The 21,706-nt window shown below is 36.4% G+C and overlaps 1 protein-coding gene across 1 annotated transcript in view; it reads right to left on the reverse strand.

The window, feature by feature from the left end:
- shisa9b (shisa family member 9b) overlaps nucleotides 1–21,706 on the reverse strand; it is a 72,748-nt gene that overhangs the window by 49,662 nt on the left and 1,380 nt on the right. The window contains 1 exon segment of the mRNA NM_001135975.2: nucleotides 8,709–8,830. Within this exon segment, the coding sequence (NP_001129447.2) occupies nucleotides 8,709–8,830 (122 nt within the window).

Here is a 21,706-nt window from a genome sequence, read left to right on the forward strand (position 1 = left end):
CATAAATTATTGAATTGAATTAGATTGTTAGCATCTCATTCATTCATTTTCTTTTCGGCATAGTCCCTTTATTAAGTTCATAAAGCACATAAGCACATGTGAACTCTTAATAATCATGCTGTAGTATTGTTAGTTCATGTTTAGCACACAGCTTAACTCATCATTAATTCATAATAAAGTAATATTTAGTTAACATATTCATCAATATTCATGTACTGTTATTGTAGAGTGTTACTGACTTTAACTGCAGTTTTATGAACTCCAAAAGCTATTGCATTTTGATTCATTTTAATGCTGCTTTCACCTCTAACAGTCTCTAAAACTCTAAAAACTCTAACCTCTAAAACTGCTCTGAGCTGCAGTGATGTGTAAACAGAAGACTGTGAGTTGATTAGGTTAACTGGCATAGTAATGAGTCACCGTCAGTCTCTTTGCCCAGCGGATTCTGAGTTTTCGCAGAATCTCATGAGTAAAACTGCGCTGTACAAACACTGACTCTGGGGGTGAATTAATTATATATCATTGCTGTCACCTGTTTCAGTGAAAACAGACTCTGGAGCTTGTGCTGGTAAATGTTTGGGCTGCAGCTTTACAGAAGAACTCTGGGCATCCCAGATTACTGTGCTACGCTGATCTGTATGGTAATGAGAAAATTGTAGTGGTCGGCCAGTAAATTCGCAAAGCACTCAAGCCAAACCAAGGAGCTTGGTTTACCTGGAATTATGGACAGAGTTATGCATTTAACATCAGTGACTGGTTAACATATTTCTTCAGCCCCTAGTTGGCTGTTTTGTTAACACGATTGCTGCAGAGAAACGTAATTCTGAGCAAATATCTCACAGTTCTGCTTTTTATCCTTCAATTGTGAGGAAAAAGTATAGAGTTGTAAGCTAGAACTCACATTTGCAACTCACTCAGATTTTGTATTTAGTCCTAGGATGAAAACAAACTTCCACAGAAATGTCTGTAGAATAGATAGGAATGATAGCTTAAATAATATTATAAAAAAAAAAACAGATTATTAGCCTGAAATTACAGCACACTCAACCATATATATTAGATCACTCTCTTTTTTATGTTGTAGTCCTGAATTTATAACATAGTAATTGTAGTACATCAAGTGTGAGATGGGGCTCAAATATCAGAAATGTATGTATTTTGTGTTGGCCACTCTTTATATAACTGTTTGTTTCTAATGAGTCTCCGGTTTTTGGACTAGTTCAGTAAAAACAAAGAAAGAAGAAATGCCTGTGCATGTAACTGGCGTTTTCCCTTATCAAAAACACAACAGTAATCTGGTAGATACTGCCAATGTGGCAGGTGTATTCTGGAAAAACCTCTTACCCCTTGGTTTCGAGTGTGATCCTGAAAACTCTCAGTTTAAAGGGCTATCTACCCCTTTCCCGTAGCCCTACGCCTTCAGGCTAGAAGAAATGGGACACCCCTACCCCTTTACATGAATGCGGAAAACAAAGGGTAGGGGTAATGGGTGTGGCTAAGGAGTAGAATTGAGATTGGGCCTTTGTCTTCGCCATTATGACAGTTCATTTTTTTTAGGTATTTTGCAAATTACTGTATTATTGAGCTTAAAGTTTACCTATGTTAAGGCTTACATGTTAATTCAGTTAAACAGACAAGTTAGGTTAGGCCAGTCATGAATGTTCTGTAGCCAATCAAAATCAAATATTTCTTAAGGTAGTTAATAATATTGACACAAGCACTTAAAAAAAAGAAAGAAAAAATAAATATATACTGTAGTGTCTAGAAAATCATAATAACCTGTGAAAATGTATATCTTTACTCACATCAGATCCTCCTTTCAAAATACCTTCAAGATAAAGATGTAGAAAGGCACATGTTAGAAGAAGGCTACAAAAACATTTCAGAGACTGGACAAGTTATTTGAATGTGATTAGATTTCAGGCTGTATGACAAATAAAGTCATAATTTCAAAGGGGCATGATGATTTTCTATAAGCACTTTCATTTCCAGCTAAACTAAAAAATAATAAAGATATTTTTCACAATCTCAATAATAATGTCACTTTTTTACTTTATTTGTAATAGGTGAACATAAGAGCTTTCAGGTTTCATTTAAAGCTAAACTTGTCACCCACACCGCTGTGTCAGAAGCAAATACACCAACCGCTATGCTCAATATGTTCCTTTACTCTACTCAACTTGACTTTTCTCTGCTTTTGTCTCCATCTGTGTAACTTTGTCTACCAAAAACAAAACCAAACCAGCTTCTGGTTCCAGCGTGGCACCAGTCAGCACTCCTCAAGCAAACACTTTTAATAGGTTTGTGGCTGCAGAGCCTTGAACACTGCAGAGTTCCTCCTGCTTAGCCCACCTCTGGTTATTTCTCCCCTGCGTTTACCCAGACAGCTCTTTAGAGGAGCAATACCTGCATGTCGCTCTGCTCTGCTCCGCTGCACTTCCAGAAGCAGCAGAAGCTCAATCACTCAGGCAGCCTGTTAACATACGTTCCCCATTGCCTCTCAAGTGTTGATGCACGAAAAACACGGGTGTGCACTACAGATCTCACTCTCTCGCTCAGACCTGACAGATACCTTTAAGTGCTCGATTTGTTTCCTTTCCGCGAAATCCCTTTTCTGTCTCAGTGAATCAGTAGAGACCAATGAATAAACTCAAGCATGCACCTTGTTTTCTGTTAACAGCCGGATATAAACAAAGAGCTTTTTCACTTTCATTTAAATTCTGAAATTATGCTCTCCCTGTCGGCAGTTAAAAGGATCAACTTAAAATGGAAAGCTGCTGTCAATTACGGACATGCTGTGTGATTATTGAGAAATTGCAGTACTGATTACAAATCACATGAAACTTTTAAGTAAATTGTATCTGGATAGTATTCACAGTGCTTCTGTATTTCAAACAAACTTCTTTCACATTTGTCATTAAGGGGTATTTTTTGTGGTATTTTGGGGAAAACAATCAAATTAACTTTGGAATAGGGCAGGGGTCTCAAACTCAATTTACCTGGGGGCCGCAGGAGGCAAAGTCTGGGTGAGGCTGGCCGCATAAGGGATTTCACAAAAAAAAAGTCCTCAAATGTCATTATTAACAGTTTTAATTTTTTTTTTTTTCTGAACATGAAATGTCCTAAACATTAATTAAACATTGAGTGAAGATTATGAACAGTTCTTCTGAACATGGCATCTTTTGCCTACTTCTTGCTGCCAGAGACTTGACAGCGCTTCTTCTCACAAATCTGGACCACATTTGGCTTTAGAGCAGAAGCAGTTGAGACCCTCAGTATGGCTTGAAGATGATCATCATTAAGTCTAGACCTGTACTTTGACTTATTGAAGTCCTAGGGAAAAAAGTGGGGGAACTCACTCAAAACTTCCATTCCCTCACCTAAAAAAAAGGCTTATATATGTATAAATAAAACACCCCCACCCCACTCCAGTCACATCAGTCTGTACCAGTCTGTATCTACCTATAATATATATAAGATGCAGGGCAGGCACGTGCACACATAGGGCTCAACCTGTGCAGAGCACATGCCCTTTTTAGTCTTGCATAGAAAGTGCCCTTCCAAAATGATCAAATATGCCCCCGCGACGCGACACACCCTCAGTCCCCGCCCTTCAGTAGGCGCGCGATAACACCGCTCATTGAGTGACAAGCGCGCTGTGTACGGATAGAAGCGATCCCCACTCCGCTGATTCTGTCAGTGTACAGCGGTCAGCGCGGGCCACAAAATATTGCACTGAGGGCCGCAAATGGCCCGCGGGCCGCGAGTTTGAGACCCCTGGAATAGGGCTTTAACATAACCAAATATGGAAAAGGGAAAGTCTGTGAGTACTTTTCAAATGCATTGGGTATTAAGTAATATAATCCGGCTGCATTTTTGAATGCTTTTAGATTTCTTTTGAGCAGAGATGCCCAAAAGAGGGTCCACTTGCCAAAGTTGGCCCATGGTAACCTTTGATTTGGCCCGCATTACCATCTGAGAAGAGTGGAAGAATGATGGAGATGGTTTAAAGATAGTCATTTCAAATTTAAAGGAAACAGTTGTGTTTGTTTTATTGTTAAAAGCTAACGAAAATTGAAAAAATTCATTAAATGGTGTAAATGAATGAGATGGCGATGCAGTGCCGCAGTAGGTAGTGCTGTCGCCTCACAGCAAGAAGGTCACTGGTTCGAGCCTCGGCTGGGTCAGTTGGCGTTTCTGTGTGGAGTTTGCATGTTCTCACTGTGTTTGCGTGGGTTTCCTCCGGATGCTCCGGTTTTCCTCACAGTCCAAAGACATGTGGTATAGGTGATTTTGGGTAGGATAAATTGTCTGTAGTGTATGAGTGTGAATGAGTGAGTATGAATGTTTCCCAGAGATGGGTTGCGGCTGGAAGAGCATCCGCTGCATAAAAACATATGCTGGATAAGTTGGGGGTTCATTCCGCTGTGGTGACCCCAAATTAATAAAGGGACTAAGCCGAAAAGAAAATAAACGAATGAATGAATGAGATTTAGTGTAAGTGTACACACTGTTACCAACAGACTTTGTTTAGCAAATCAAGGCAAAGGCAGATTCTGTTTGACTAGTGTATCCAACATTGAACTGTGTTATAAATGTGACTTTTTTTTTTCGTTTTACATGACATGTAAATGTTTTACATGTTATACTGCATTGGTTAATATGATTTAAAGTGATGTTTTCTATTTATTTTGAAATATTATAAAATAAATTAGGAAATTACCCATGGCAACTTTAATGTAATACAGTTGGGTATATTTACCTTTGATCCACAACTCTATTATATCTATAATATATATATGATATTTGTTTTTTGGCCCATTACATAATACAGTTTGGGCACCCCTGCTTTTAAACCAAAAATGTCTCACCCTTCCAATCTTTAATGGCAATTTTACAGGTTTGCGTAGGAACTGAAAAGGGTTTGTGAGTTGCAATTTTGTCTAAATAAAACCTTTAAATGCAAAAAAGCTGAAGTAATTATTTTGTTTCCCTGAGTTTAACTATTAGAGAACTGTAAACACAGCAAATGTGTTACATTGTTGACATATTAACTTCATGGCTGAGGTAATTTTGGATTCAAAATAACTCACTGTAAAAAAAAAAAAAATCAGTAATGTTATGGTTTATTTCCGGCAGCTGGGCTGTTAAATTACCCAAATTTACTGTGAGGTTAAATAACAGAAATTTACCAGAAATTAAAATTTAAGGAAATTTGTGTAATTAAACTGCTGTTATTTTACTCTTTATTTCTGGCACCCCAGCTGACAGAAATAAATCTTAAAATTACAGATTTATTAGTGCTGGTTTGACCCAATGACTGTAAAAAATTTGACCTGACAAACATGTTTGGAAATCCCTATATTTCATGAAAAATATCATAATAAACATCATGTTCATTAAAGAAGATAATGAGCTCAAAAGCTATTATCTTTGGTTATTCCTCAAAGGCAAATCAAGGCTGATGGCACTTCATGAGTATGGAACTTGAATGCATTGTATACACCACCATACACCTTGGTTTCAGATCATTTTCTTCTGAAGATCTTCTTTATTCAACGTCTTGGATAGCTTCAGGGTTACAAAATTTACAACATATTAATCATTTTTGTGTGAACATTTCCTTCAAAGCAACAGCTGTCAGGCCACTGAATTACCATGTGGTAAAATAAAAGCCACCAGAGTTTGTGTGCGACGATTTAGTTACATAAACATGTGTTATCAAGCACATCAGAGCGTTTGCATGAAACACGCAGGCTATAAAAAGAGCATAAGAGCATCTGCTGCAACTGCTTTTCTTACTTTCATTAGGAGGCTATCAAATAAAGTGTAACTGTTTGACTCGATGCGAAGCATATTGATCTAAACATCCGGAAGACAACTGGGAAACAGATCGGGAATCTGTCAGCACCATGGCAACACTGTGACATGCCACCAGACAATGTTAGTAAATCAGCGCTGTCTGTAGGCTGAAGTTTATTGAATTAGACTCCCTAGCTTGTAATATTTCATTTTAATCATTATTTACAGAGGAAACTTCACAGTGATTGTTTTTCGTGCCAGATATCTTTCGGCAAATGAAATATTTGCATCGACTTGAAAGACACTGTTTAATCATTTTTTTTTTTGCCTCGGCTAAATTAAAGGAAGTTATATTTAGGCAATAAGACACAGCTTGAGAGGGAGGAATTGATATATTATGAATACAGTCGTGAGCGTAGCCTTGAGTGCCTTATCGGTTCCTACATATTAAAAATATCAAGAAAACAAATTTTCATTAAAGTCTTACTTAAGTAAGCAAATTTATTCAGTGTCACAGTGGAAACAATTTCTTATAACCGAGTCTTTGGTTATAAGAGCTGCACAGCTGTTACTAAAATGTGAATTGTACTTAGTACTGACCAATCAGCATTTAGTACCAGAGCTACCTGCTTGGTAATAGTTTATATTGACCAATTAGCATCACCAGAACTACCAGCCTGGGGTGCATTTCCCAAAAAAGGACATAACTCGTGGCTGAACTATTATAGTACGATGCATCGTTTTGGAAAAGAACCATGTTGTGACAAGTGTTTCTCAAAACCCGTAGTTTCTCTGTCGCAGATCCATCATTTAAACAACGTTAGTTATAACATACAACCTTTATAATGATGCTCTAAACGGGGCAGAGTAACAACTTCTTTAGAGAAAATTACTATCATATTTTTTTACTAAATTATATTGTTTTATACACACAAACACACTTAAAAAATCCAATATTAGTTTTTGTAGAAACATGCACTCTTTTCTATATTAACTGAAATATGCAAAATGTACAAATAGGGCATTGTTTCCTTTACAAATATTATTGAAAATGTTCAATATTCTATGCTAAAACATAAAACTATTAAGCTAACACTCATACTGTATCTAATCTCATGTATAAATTAAGTTTTTATGGTATTTATGGTATATTATTATTATTATTATTATTATTGTTGTTATTATTATTATTATTATTATTATTATTATTATTATTAAAACTATTATTATTATTATTTTATTATTATTATTATTATTATTATTATTAATATGTTAGGATGTTCGGACTCAACATTGTAGTCAGCAATAGTATAATTTCAGTCAGTTAAAACATCACCATGATCTGAAAAATGTCTTACAGTAAAGTTTTGCAACCCAACTAAATCATGATTCACTTTTTTAAAATTCCATTTCCACCAGATCCTCTCATTTAAGCCCTCGGTTCACCCGCGCTGCAGTTTTTCAAGTTTAGTTCAGTCACACAGCAGGCTGTACTGTTTGTGTTTGGTTCACTGAATCACGCATGCACAGTATTATCGGTTCACCGCTTCTCAATGCAACGTTACTGTTCTAATAACTGAATGAGAGTACATATTGGATTATTTAGAGTCAGAGGGGGGTATTAGGCTTAAGTAGTTTGTGGAAAATCATTTCAAATGATTCATTTAGATTGGGTTGACTAGTTCAACCGGTTTACTTAGAAGATCCAGTTAAAAAGATTTGTTTGCGATCGTAATACAGAAATAAAACCCATTATAGGAGACAAATGTGTTAAAGTAATAGTTTAACGTGTCTGTATTTAATGATGTCACCATGCTGCTGTCATGTCCACTCGTTGTTTTTGTTGCGGGAGCAACAGCGAGGATGACTGGAGGAAAACAGGCTCGATCTGGTCAATGGCAGCAGGACCACAGACTCTGAGGTGCGAAAGGGTCAAACACCTGCCAAGCGAATCAGATTTACTTCTAAAAGGCTTACATTAAGATTATGTATTAAATATTTTCACAAATATGAAAACGAAGGAGGCTTTTCCTATAATTTTAGTTAGTTTCAGTCTGTTTCCTATGTACAGTACAGTTTCAGTTAGTTCTAGGTTTTAATAAAAATCTCTCTTTTTTATTTTTATTTCAGTTAACGACAGTTTTTTTACATTTTAGTTTTCATTTTTTCATTCGTTTTCATTAACTATAATAACTTTCCACGCAAGAGTGACCAAATGAAACTCTAATTGTTTTATCACAAATTCCTCATTGACTCGTCCTCAGCAACCAGCAACTATCCATTTTATAATAGATTGGACAAATCAATTTGCATCCAAGCCCAAGACAAACACATTTTATATTATTCCATATTGAAAATCAGCACCCAGCCCCATGCATTTTATATAAGAGCTCTCAGAAAAAAACACTTGCCAAATCAAGCGGGATATTTTTAAGGTGATAAATTGCCAGTTCTCATATTTCCCTGCACATTTGTATTATTTGCATGAAATAACAGCATGAGTGAGGAGACGAGAGGGGAGGGAGTAAGAGGGAGATAGAGTTGTGTGCGAAAGAGAAGAGTGTGTATGTGGCTTGCTGTGTGTGTTAGTCAGCCACTTAGCCTGTGGTAATTACTATCTCAGCATGTTAAATGATCACTATAGACGCAAGTGCTACTGCAGCCCACCGGACACGCCAAAAATGGGCTTCTGTAACTACTTCCCCTGTTCTCAGTAGGAGTCGAATCAAGCAGGCGAAGATATTTACTGATGAATAGCCATAGGACCGCACAGCTGCTTCTCCGGGGTGAAGGAGATACATCTGCTACCACTGGATTTTCACAGCGGAGAGTGTTTTCTAAAACGGGCCGAACTGAGCTTTGAGTGACATGGATTGGACCTGTTGTGCGTGAGGAGATCTACTTACGCAGGTTGTTTCCTGTTGCTCGGGCCTGCAGGTTTTCGTAGGGTTGTCCATGCACCGCCAAACTCTCCTCTCTCTCCACATGTTCTCCTGGAGCTGTCTGGCGCATCACCTGGGCCAGTGCTCTGCAGAGAAAGGCTTTATTTACTCAAACTGTTAATTAATGTAGAGCGATACATATTTGTACTGTTCTTGACAGACATTTCTTAATCACAATCATTTGTTGAGTATAATATTGGAAATGCTGACAGATGTGTTAAACAGGAATCAGAGATTGAAATTCAATACTTTTTAAGACCTTAAGACCTCCTCACCACTACAGGTTTCAACCAGTAACATTGCCAACATTTTAACTTGCAGTTTATTTAAAAAAATACTGATTGCAGGAAACAACATCCTAAACTAAAACTGTATTTATATACTGAATAAAAATGTTAATCCAGCAGGTGGCACCTTCACTTTTTCCCCTGCAGTAAACTAAGCAGCATGATGTCAACTCTAGCAGAATTTTTTATTTATTTATTTTTTTTATAAACTACACAGAATCCCAATATTCAATATTTAATACCTTAAATTCAATATTTAATACCTTGTAAAATAGTATTTAGTTCTATTTTTCTAAATTGATTTATCAAATTTTGGTACTTTTGAAGACCCCTTGAGTCTGAAATATTAACTATGTAAAAAAAAAAAAAAACGCCAGTAGTTAATTTTTTTTATATTAAAAAACCCTTAGTTAAAATTAACACTAACCTGATTTGATGACAAGTTTTAGTTGGAGGGAATTCTGGTTGTAGAGAGCCCCTTAGTACAATATGAGTAATGAATATATTCAGTTTGTTTTAATGGAAAATGTATTACATATTTTATGTAATACAATTTAAATTCATCAGTGTTTAATAGTACTTTTTTAGTTTTTGTTAGCCAAGAAGAAATCTATATTTCACCTTTTGTTTCATATCTCAGTGCTATAGTACACTGTTTATGGTGGATTTTACACTGTCTGTGGATTTTAGAAATATTTAATGATTGAAAAGTATTAAAAATCTGCTTAAAAAAGCTTCAACTGTTAACATGGCCACAGCCATGTCACCCTGCAGCCCTAGACCGGTTACTCACTAAAGCTAAGCAGGGCTAAGCCTGGTCAGTAAATGGATGGGAAATCCATGGGGTTTTTCATAAAGAGTAGGGGTGTAACACCACCAAGCCTCGATTGGCTAATCAGGAGGACTGGGAGAATTCCTGGTGGGCCGGTCTGTTTTTTTGGCCGCGAGGGCCAGTGTCCCTAGCTGCTTGCACTCTCAGCAGTCGCACTTTTTTTTTTATTTATTTATTTATTTGACCATAGCCTCACTCTTTTATTTATTATTTTGCCACAGCTCTAATTTATTTATTTTTTATTTATTATACATGCTAACATAACAGTGCCATTGTGGTCCAGTGGTCAGCATGACCCAAGTTCGAACATATAATAAGACATATAATACTGTTTTGGTTACTTATGTAGGTGTACATATTTTATTTAAATTTTTTGTGTGACCACTGTTACAAATGACTGGATATCTATAAAAAATTTTGCACAGAATACTGTATATATTCAGATATTGCTGGAAAGGACATTGTGATGTTTTAAAGAGTAGTGTTGGAGATTTAGCTACCCTTTAATGTTCTCAAATTGATGAAAAACATTTGAAGTTCTAAAGCAGCTGTTACCTTAAAAAAGATGCGATTGTCATTAGAAACTGAATTGGAAATGGAGTTATTTTAATATTGTCAGTCTTGAACTGAGGTGGACCGTTCTAAGGCTTGAAACTCCAAGGCTGAAAAGAAGTCCCACTACGGCCCTGAACACCACCTGACCAATTTCTCTCCATCTGCCCTTACTGATCATGGCCTCCAAATCATCCTCATTCACCGAATTGGCTGTGTAACTAGCTATGTTTCCATCCACCTCTTTTTATACTCATTTTGGACATGCGGATTAAAAACCAGTTGATGGAAACGTCAAGCTGTGCATAAATTTTAAAAATGCGCATAAAAAAAACGTATGCGCATACCAGAGTAGGATAAACGTTTTATTCGATAAGAAAAGACGGGCATAAACTATGATGGAAACACTTTTGTTATGATATTGGTTTGATATTTGTCATGTGATGATAAAAATTTGAGTGAATGGATAAACCAGCTGGCTGAGCACATTGTAAAACATCTGAAATGTTGTTTTGATCATTCTTAAAGGCCTTAACCATTTCAGTATCAGCGTTATAATACTATTTATGATCTCCAGAATCAAGAGCGTCTGTGCTCCGCATTTAATGCCTTCTAACGCTAAACTGCGTTGACTGCATGTCAGGATTGCCTTCTGAGACGCAAGTCATTTATTAAATGAAGAAAAGATTCATGCAGCTTCTCTTATCGCAGCAAATTCCATTTTTACTGTTGAAATTTGGTGCCAGTTAATCAGCAAGTGATGATTTTGTTCGCTTTGACTTGCTGTTGGATGGAAACGCTGCTTTATTCATACGTTTTTTATGCAATAATCCAGTTTCTCGCATTAAAGTATATTTGCATTTTTTGATGAAAACATAGCCACTGTCTCTCCATTCCCCCAATAGGCGGTGTACGGTGAGCACACTGGCGCTGTTTACCTGTGACTGCCATCGCACCATCCAAATGAGAGAGACCCCCCCCTCATGATTGTGAAGCACTTTGGGTGTATGTCCAAACACAACAAATGCACTACATAAATACACATTACTTACTTACTAAAAATCCACAGCTACATCCGAACCTCAGAGCTCTGTCCACCACCACACAGACCATTTCTGCTTGTTCTCAATGTAGGTGTAATTAAATTATTATTTGTTAGTATACAGAATATGTTAATGTCATCATAGAACAGCCATTTGGGGTTCCTATCAAACAGCCTATCAGTCAAAAGTTCTACTATTTTTTTCTTAGTGTGACGAGTAATATTTTAATAGCTTAGAACATTGAATGTAAAGGTTCTGTAGATCAGGGGTTCCCAAACATCAATTCGCAACCCCTAAAATAACAATGCCAGTGACTCACGACCCCTAAAATAACAATGCCAGTGACTCGCGACCCCTAAAATAACAATGCCAGTGACTCGCGACCCCTAAAATAACAATGCCAGTGACTCGCGACCCCTAAAATAACAATGCCAGTGACTTGGGCCCCTCAATATCCTCTGAGGTAGTTATATAAACCTTGCATACAATAGTGCACACATATCAATAGGCCCAAGACCGTCTTCCATGTTTAGTTGTAGCCTGAGTTTATTTTTAATATACGTGAGTGCCGTAAAGATGTCAGAAAGTTTAACCTGGTGCCATAAAACCAATCTGCTCTTGTTCTGTCTTTAATATAACGGAATGACCCCAAAGGTCGCAAAAAATCGAAAGGCTGATGGCTTTATAACCTCCTAGGGCATGAGAGGCCACATACGTGGAGAGCACATTTTAGCTCTTAAATGGCTATTTACAGTACTTTAAATGTTTTATATTTTGCTACAGACATACACTGTCATCCTGCAACTGCTTTGCAGCATGTAAAATGTCTTCACCCCTATTTTCAACTTTCTAAAATGGGAATAAAATGTTGCTTTTACTCTCTGATAGTCAAAGTAAGTTCCAAAAAAAAAATGTCTATGTTATATATGCACTAAAAACAGTCAGGAAAAGTGATTTATCTAAATTCGGACCACGAGTCCACATAAATGGACATCATTTTTCTCTAAAAGTACATCATATCAAAAGATGACACTTCTAATTAGGTTCCAATAAGCCAAAATAGCAAAGAGAAATAAAAAAATACATGTAAAAAAACACCTTGGGCCTTAAGAGGTTATTTGCTTTTTTATGTGGCTATTTTCTTTTCTTCTGTAGGTTAATTCTACTAGTTTAATGAAATGAAATAGATTTTTACAAATCACCAAGTGACCCCCGCTCATTGTCCCATGACTCCCCAGAGGGTCCTGATTCCCACTTTGGGAAACACTGTGGTAGATGATGTGGAACTGTTGACACCAATGAAGAACTTTTTTTAAGCATAAAAATCCATTTGACTTCAACAGTGTTTTGCATGATACTTTTCATTAATTAATTAATTCATTCATTCATTCATTCATTCATTCATTCATTCATTCATTCATTCCTTTTCTTTTCGGCTTAGTCCCTTTATTAATCAAGGGTCGCCAAAGCAGAATGAACAGCCAAATTATGCAGCATATGTTTCACACAGCGGATGCCTTTTCAACCCATCACTGGGAAACATCCTCACACTCATTCCCACACATAAACTACGGACTATTTAGCCAACTCAATTCACCTGTACCAAACACCGTGCAGCCTTTTAAAAGGATATTTGTTATTGTTGTTATTAATACATGCTAGCTACATCATTATAAAAGTAAGTAATTAAAAAGATACCAAAAATTCTACCAAAATTAAAATTAGCTCATGATTTCCTCTCCCTTGACTTGTTCCAACGTTTTACTTTTTCTTCTAATTGAACACAAAAGAAGATATTTTGAAAAACCCATTGACTTTCATAGTATTCTTTTTCCTGCTATGGATGTCAATGACTGCAGCTTCTAATCGTTCTTCAGCATATTTCCCTTTATGTTAAACAGAAAAAAAAAAAAACTCATAAAGGTTTATGTTTACTTGATACACTGTGAGTATAGAGAGAGTGCATTTTCATTTTGGGGTGAACTGTCAAATTAAGTAACAGCATTGTGGAAAATATTCAATAATATGATTACTCATTAATGATAAAAATACCTCCCGTAATACTGTTGCATTGTAATACCATCACTGGTTTTGAATTACTGTTTTATGAACTTAGGAGTTGAGAAGTTTGTCTTGTGATGATAGTCAATTCTACGTTAAACTTTACTTAATCTTCTGCCTTGTATATCTCATAACATGTAATGTTGCCAAATTAATTCAAAGAATAGAGAAACTTAATACTTTTAAAGTTCCAGTAATGGTAATTATATTTGATGAAAATATACAGCAACACATAACTATTCTTAAAATGAACAAATTGCACATTTCTGACATTCACAGGTCAGAACACTTGTAACATTTAGAGGTGCACTAAGCCAGGGGTTCTCAAAGTGGGGGTTGGGACCCCTCGAGGGGTCGCGGGACAATGAAGGGGGGGTTGCCTGGTGATTTTAAAAAATCTATTTATTATTATTGAATCATATAGGAATGACCATATTTTATCCATAACCTACAGAAGAGAAAAAATATAGTTGTTTATAATTACTATATAGTTACTATAGTAGCTTATAGTTACTAGCTCTATTGGATTGCGACCCCAGTGGTAATTACATTATATTAAAGACACAGCAATAGCGTCAGATGCCGCAGATTGATTTTATAACACCAGGTTAATGTTTCTGGCCCATTTACCGCACTGACATTAAACGAAGAATATCCCTGGGTGTATTGGTGTGTGTGTGTGTGTGATGCAAGGTTTCTGCATTCATAACCAGGATATTAGGGGTCGCGAGTCACTGGCATCGTCATATTGGGGGTCGCAGGCTGAAAAGTTTGGGAACCCCTGCACTAAGCAATATTTGATAAAACATTTTTACCCCTGAGCAGGACAAAGTCCCAAAACACATTTCCAGACAATCAGCAGTAAGAGGCGTGTCTAGTAGGGCTGTCAAAATTAATTGTTTCTTCGGTGCAATTTGGTATCGGTTCAGTAATAATCATAGGTGGTTATTATATACTGATGTCATTTATTTCATATGTGCTATATGTCGTCGTAGCTTACTATGGCGAGGGAGGCAAGTGCAAGTGTTTACAATGGTCCAACTACTTAAAAACACAGAAGCTGTGCACAACTTCACTCTGTGAGTGTTTGGTGGACAGTCTTTCACTGGCACTTACAGTAGAATCCCCTATTTTACTGCAATTGACAGAATGAAAGCACTCCATTTCTCTCTCTCTCTCACACCGTGGCCCATTTGACCGACTGGGGTGACTTTTCCTCTTCTCTCGGCTGTTTTAGTGATACTTCTAGATACAGACCAGGCGCGCAAGTTTTCTCCACCGCGTCTATCATGGATCAGATTTGATCGACCATGCAGTGTTGCTAGATGTAGCTGACTGATTCCAGGCCAAAAACTATCCAAAACTCGCTGAAATGCCTATCCAAAACCACCCAATCTGGCAACACTGTGCGGCTGCTGTTTATCAGTGTCACTCATTGGTGAACAGCACCTGTAAAGTAAAATATAAAATTGTGTATGGAAAGCATCGTCAATGCACTGTGATGCACCGAGATATCGAATTTAACCGAATCCATAATCATAACCGAACTGAACCGTGAGACCCATGTAGGTTCACACCTTTAGTGTCTAGTAACTAATCAAGATATCAAAAATGAGCGAGGTCCTTTTGGGTTATGGACGTTTGTGTTGGTGCTTTCAAATATCAACATTGTTTAGCAGAATTCACTTTAAGGACTGGGACACACCAATCTGTATGTAACTATGCTACAGATTTGCATGAGGGTATTTTGCACCGACACAAGGCAACAGCACAGTTGGGTTTCATCTATGCTTGTTGTTTGGCATCACCTTGATGTGTCCCGGCCTTAAAGGGTATAGTACAGCGGTTCCCAACAGGGGGGTCCCGGCCCACAAGGGAGCTTCAGCGACCTCTGTGGTGGGTAGCATTATATTTAAAAAAAATATTTAGCCATTGACAGTTGGGAGAACGATCATTTTATCCACTGGCTGACCTCCACAATAAAGACAGAGTTCCACTGATTTGCCTTCAGCAGCTAATACTAATGACTAGGCTCACAAGGAATCTGTGCGTGCAGAATTCCGCAAATTTTCCGCAGATTTCTGCATAATTTTAGCCTATCATTAATTCTGTTTATTTACTTGAGTAAATGTGTGTTGCTTTGTTTACCAAATAATGTGAATCTAATTGGATTTGCATTTTAGACAATAAATAAAAGTTAAAAAGATATAAGTTTTTTTTTATTTCACATATTAATATATTAGTTTTGATACTCCCAAAATCCTTTCCCAGAGATGGGTTGCGGCTGGAAGGGTATCCGCTGCGTAAAAACTTGCTGGATAAGTTGGTGGTTCATTCCGCTGTGGCGACCCCGGATTAATAAAGGGACTAAGCTGACAAGAAAATGAATAAATGACTCCCAAAATTCACAGATTTTAACCAAAATTCTCCACAGAAATAGCAAAAACGTCCACACATTTTGTCTGGTCCTACTAATGACCCAAGCATACTGGACCAAGGTAAGGAAGCTCCAAACAAAATACCTGATAAGATTGTTACCTGAACTATGGTTTTATTCCATTTTCTCGAAGCAAAGAGTCCCTGACCAAGCCACAGTGCATTATCTGCGCCAAAGTGGAGACTCGTACCCAAAACCATGACAAGCCCAGAGCATTTTTCAAGCACAAGGCAAAAGAATTCACACTACCAAAATGACATGAGAGACGTCACAGCTACTGACAGAAAACTTTTTAAAAATTAGCACCTAATTGGCAACTAATATAGGGCCATAATTTAAAGGCCAAAGGCTTACGTTTTTCAGTTACAAATGGCCCTACTGATGTTTTGCTTTTATATTTTACATCAGGTTATTATTTGAGCATAAACATCTAGATATAGTAATAAACATACTGTTTATTTGAAAACATTTTTTTTTGTCATAATTACTGCAGTGCAAACTTATATCAGCAACAATAGTACTAAATGTTGAAGGGGGCCTTACAATATTTTCCAGGAGAAAAGGGGGTCTCAGTCCAAAAAAAAAAAAAAAAGGTTGGGAACCACTGGTAAAGTACACTCAAAAATTAATATAAACTCACCGTTTTCAAACCTGTTTTATTTCTTCTGCTGAACACTAAATAAGATATTATGAAGAAAGCAGAAAACCTGTAACTATTGATATCCATGCTATAAAAGAAAAACAAATACTATAGAAGTAAATGGTTACAGATATTCAGCTTTCTTCAAAATATCTTCTTTTGTGTTTAACAGAAGAAAGAAACTCAAACAGATTTTTAAAAAGGTAAATGAGGAGTAAATGATGACATAATTTTCATTTTTGGGTGAACTATCCCTTTAAGCTTTGTGTAAATATTAATGATGACACAACCGTCTGACCAGTCTGATCATATGAGCTTTAATCACACTACCAAAGTTAACAGCACAGTGTTTATCATTCATTAATTCAATCTTCTTCATCTTAGTCTCTATTTCAGAGGTCGCTACAGTAGAATGAACCGTCAACTACTCTGGTATATGTTTTACTCAGCGGATGCCCTTCCAGCCGCAACCCAGTACTGGGAAACACCATACACACTCAATTCACCTATAGCACATGTCTTTGGACTGTGAGAGAAACCAGAGCACCCAGAGGAAACCCACGCCAACATGGGGAGGACATGAAAACTCCACAAAGAAATGCCAAGTGACACAGCCGGGACTCAAACCAGCAACCTGTTGTGAGGTGACAGTGCTAACCACTGAGCCACAATTACGCCACACACTGTTTAGTTATTTGTAAAATTCAGGGTATTTTACTCATTACAAGCAGATCTGCCTGTAAACAAGTTAAAGAACTCAAGCCTTCAAAGTGGCAGATGACAAAATACACTAATATTAAACTAAATTATAATGTGTTTAAAGAGTTCAGATGCAAAAGCCTCTATAAGCCATTTGAAATTTCCTCTAAAATTAGCATTTTTCTCAGCCTACTATGTTTATGTTCAGTTGTCTCACTTTAAAACCAATAAAAACAAACTATTCATTGCCAAAAGAAGGGAAATTCTTGAACCTACACACAAGAGCCTGAGAAAAATGCACATTTTAGAGAAAAAAAACACATCCAGTTGAGATTTCTGCATCTAAACTCTTCATTGTTGCATTGTAACCGTGCCTTAAGAGAAATAAAAGCCCCACTTGCATTTCAAGGTGTCTTTAAACCACATTATGCACTACATGTATGCATGAAACCAACATGCACAATCTGAAATGAAATTGTTTTTGTACAGTTTAAATCATCCTTAATATGTCTGCATGGCGCAGTTTTCAATAGACCCTCAATTAAAAGGGTGTAAATGAATAGTTATGTATGGTGGGTGTTTTCCTATGGCCAGTGTGAGTTTAGATTGTGCTCACGCCTGTTCAGGTCAGTCTAAATAGAGCGAAAGGTCACCGCACAAACAGAATGTCCTTGAAATATTAGCGTCATTAGACACAGATCAGTGTCCATTATCCTACTAATGTCACGGACACCTCTTTACCGATGCGAGCGTACGTGAGTGCTCGATTGTTTTGGAGTAGACGCTTTTACAAATGAAATCTGCGCCTCGATATGGAGATAATTAGAGACTTAGGGAGATGTTGATGAATGTTTAAAACACTGCTGATCAACAGATGAATAAAACCTGAATGGCAGTCTTTTGTAGTGCGACTGCTTTCAGCTCTCTCTCGCCGATTTATTCACGGTTTATCCCGTGTCTTCAGGGGAAAGCATGTCTGGTTTTTAGCGCTCATTGAAAGCAGGCAAATCTTTCCTTCTTGGTTTTAATTGAACGTTACTTTGCACATTCCACCTCTCAAAAAGGCCTACTAAACCTTGAACGTCAGATAAACGTCTGCCTGTGAATATAAAAAAGTGTACTCCCTGCTTCTGAACATGTCAGTGTTGTAGACTGCATGAGTGATAAACGGATCGACAGGAAAATAAAGCAAGTTGAAGTTGTAGGAAAACTAGCACAAGGTCATGGTGATAGATGGTGTCGGTGCGATCCTTGAAAGCCTTGAGCTGCACTGAATGGCATCCCAGAGGAAAACTGTCATGCTTAGGGCTTTCTCATTGATAGCTCAGAATACAAAAGTATTCTCTGTTATGTTTCATAGTGATACAGTATCAACTTTGATGAAACAAAATACGTGTCCTTAGGACAGAATCTAAACATGGACACAAATGAGGCAATTGTTGATATACTGTATATCATTGAAAATGAAACAAATGTAGTAAATAGCATAGCTCAGTTAAATTTGGAGTAGTATAATGACAAATATTTGACCAAAAATATCCATAAATTAGCAGTTTTTTCATATTTTGTGATTTGTTTTTATTTTATTTATTTATGCTTTTGAGTTGCATTGTGGGACTTTAATCTCTCTTCCAACAACTTTAAACCTTAAAAAGTTTTTAAAAAGTGACATTTATAAACATTTTAATAGTTTAAAAGGATATATTGTCTGGGTTGGTGTTAAGTCTGGACAATAAAATCAGTTTTGATATTTATTGCCTACAGACCATTGCCAATATCGATATAAAGACAATACAGTATGTAGTTTTGTTATATAAGCTATAGTTTTATTAAATCTGGCTGCTAAAAAAAAGCCTATAAGCTTAGGGTGTAAGTTTGTCATTTCCAATGGAGGCGCGTGACTTGCACAAGGCACATATGGGAGCGACGCAAACATGAACCGCGCACATTTTCCAGCCACACCTAGTTAAAATCATCTGAGCTTTTCAGAATGTAAGTAGAACTAACCAATCTGCTTCACTCTTTGTAATATACACATTTCAGTAATAACAGCAGACTAATTACCTCAGACAAACACAGCCCACCAAATCACTGCAGTGCTTTTTACTTTTCTCCATAAACTTTCATCTGAGTGGCAGCAATGGTTTGTCTGTTTGTCATTCTCTAAGAAAATGGTTGATGATCACCTAGTTATACAAGAGATTCCAGGGTAGCTCAAGTGCTAAATCCATTGCAAATGGTCAAGGGATCCACTTCAGGTCAGAATAACATGCGAAATTAAGTGCTGTATAGCAGCAGTGAGGAGATTGTAAATAAAAAAGGATGTAAGGATGTTGCTAGAGTGGCTTTTTGGTTTCTTTTCTTGTGCATCCCAGCAACTAGCACCCCATCTGTTTTTTTTTTTTTTTTTTACGTAGGGGGTAATATAGTCATTCAACTTCACAATTTCACATATTACAATATGTATTTGAGTAATGATGGCTGGATTCCTTTACTTGAAAGCTCAGATTTGATTATCATAATCTGTTTTGTTGACAGACTTTGAGGTTTACTGTATCACTAATATTCACACCTTAAGTTTGCTTTTTTTGTTCAGTATTTATGCTTTACTATTGCACACACTTTTTAACATTTTATTTATTAAGTTTAAGAGTCTCTTTATCACTAATGTTTATTCATTCATTCATTTTCCTTTCGGCTTAGTCCCTTAATTAATCTGGTGTCGCCACAGCCGTATGAACCACCAACTTATCCAGCACGTTTTTACGCAGCGGATGCCCTTCCAGCCGCAACCCATCTCTGGGAAACATCCCACACACATTCATTTACACTCATACACTATGGACAATTTAGCCTACGCAATTCACCTGTACCGCATGTCTTTGGACTCTGGCGGAAACCAGAGCACCCATTGGAAATTCACACAATCGCATGCAAACTCCACACAGAAACACCAACTGACCCAGCCGAGGCTCGAACCAGCGACCTTCTTGCTGTCAGGCGACAGCACTACCTACAGCGTCACCCCACTAATGTTTATTTTATTATAAGATATTTAGTTTAAATTTTTTTTGTTTGTTTTTTGACTTTAAAAAATGATCTGCCTTAGTAATGTTGGTAAAATAAATTAAATGGTTACATAAAAAATCCTAATATTCCTAAATGTATTGTAAAAAAAAATAAATAATTATCTATATCGAATGATATGACTCATGATATCATGATTTTTTTTAAATAGTTGATGTTATATATTACACTAAAAAAAACTTTTTTTGTTGTTGTTATTTTACTGACTTATTTCTCTCTATATAATTTAATATACACTTTATTATTTTAAATGACAAATAGTTCAATTAAAGTCTCTTTGCCAATTGTAGAGTTGAATTTTCAACATCAAAAGTCGGCAGAGCAGATATAATACAATACAATTCACACCCGTAAACAAATTTAAAACACTTGCAAATCACATATAAACTGTTAATTAACAGAAACTTTACAGTGTAATGAAATATACAGAAGGTAGAAAAGCTCTCACTGAGGTGCTGCCCTTTTAAACACTTTTTTACCTTGGGTAAATATTTGTGTCATAAAAATGCATGTTAGTAACTAAAGTACTTGATAGTGCACTCAATACAACTGTAAAAAATAAAGTACTGACCAACTAAAACAATATATCTTTTAAACTACTAAAAATTGTTAATAAAAGTCAGTTTGTTACACTACAGAATAAAATTTTCAACATCCAAACAGAGCAGAGATCAAGGTCCCAGAACGCAATTTGAAAGCATAAACACCTGTGAATCATAAGCTATGAATTTCTGTTAAAAACACCCAGCATATACCACTCCACTGACAGCTTTTGTATAGTTCTTCTCAAAAAAAAAAAAAAGGTGCGACACTTGATTGCCCTGACTTTGGCATCTCAACAAATTGTGACATTGTGTAATCTCTTCTGAAACTCTTAAGTAAAAGATTCTCAGACTGAATGCATTCACTATAGAAATGTCAATTAATGAAATGCTGGAAGTGCAAAATGGAATTAATAACCTTTCTTGGGCTTGGTTAAGAGCATGTTCTATTAAATGTGCAACAATTAATTTAAAATGTTAAATAAAGGTTTATTTTCAAATCCAAGTCAAGATTCAGAATGAGTAATACAGACAATATAATAATATGTTTGAAGTTGAAGTCAAATTTCAGCCAACTGAAAAAAGATAAAGATTCAATTAACATTTATTAGCGAGAGAAATGAAAAATATGTGGAACTAGTTACTAAATAGTTATTAGTTAAAGCTGCTTATTTTTTGCGTTGTTGTCAGAATTAACAGCTGAGATATTATTGTATTACATTTGTATTTTTTTTTCTTTCATAATGAATAAAACTGTCAGCTTCACAACAACAGACACACAA

This window comes from Danio rerio, chromosome 3, assembly GCF_052040795.2.
Source record: "Danio rerio strain M-AB ecotype USA chromosome 3, GRCz13ab, whole genome shotgun sequence".
In the NCBI taxonomy this organism is placed as follows: Eukaryota; Metazoa; Chordata; class Actinopteri; order Cypriniformes; family Danionidae; genus Danio; species Danio rerio.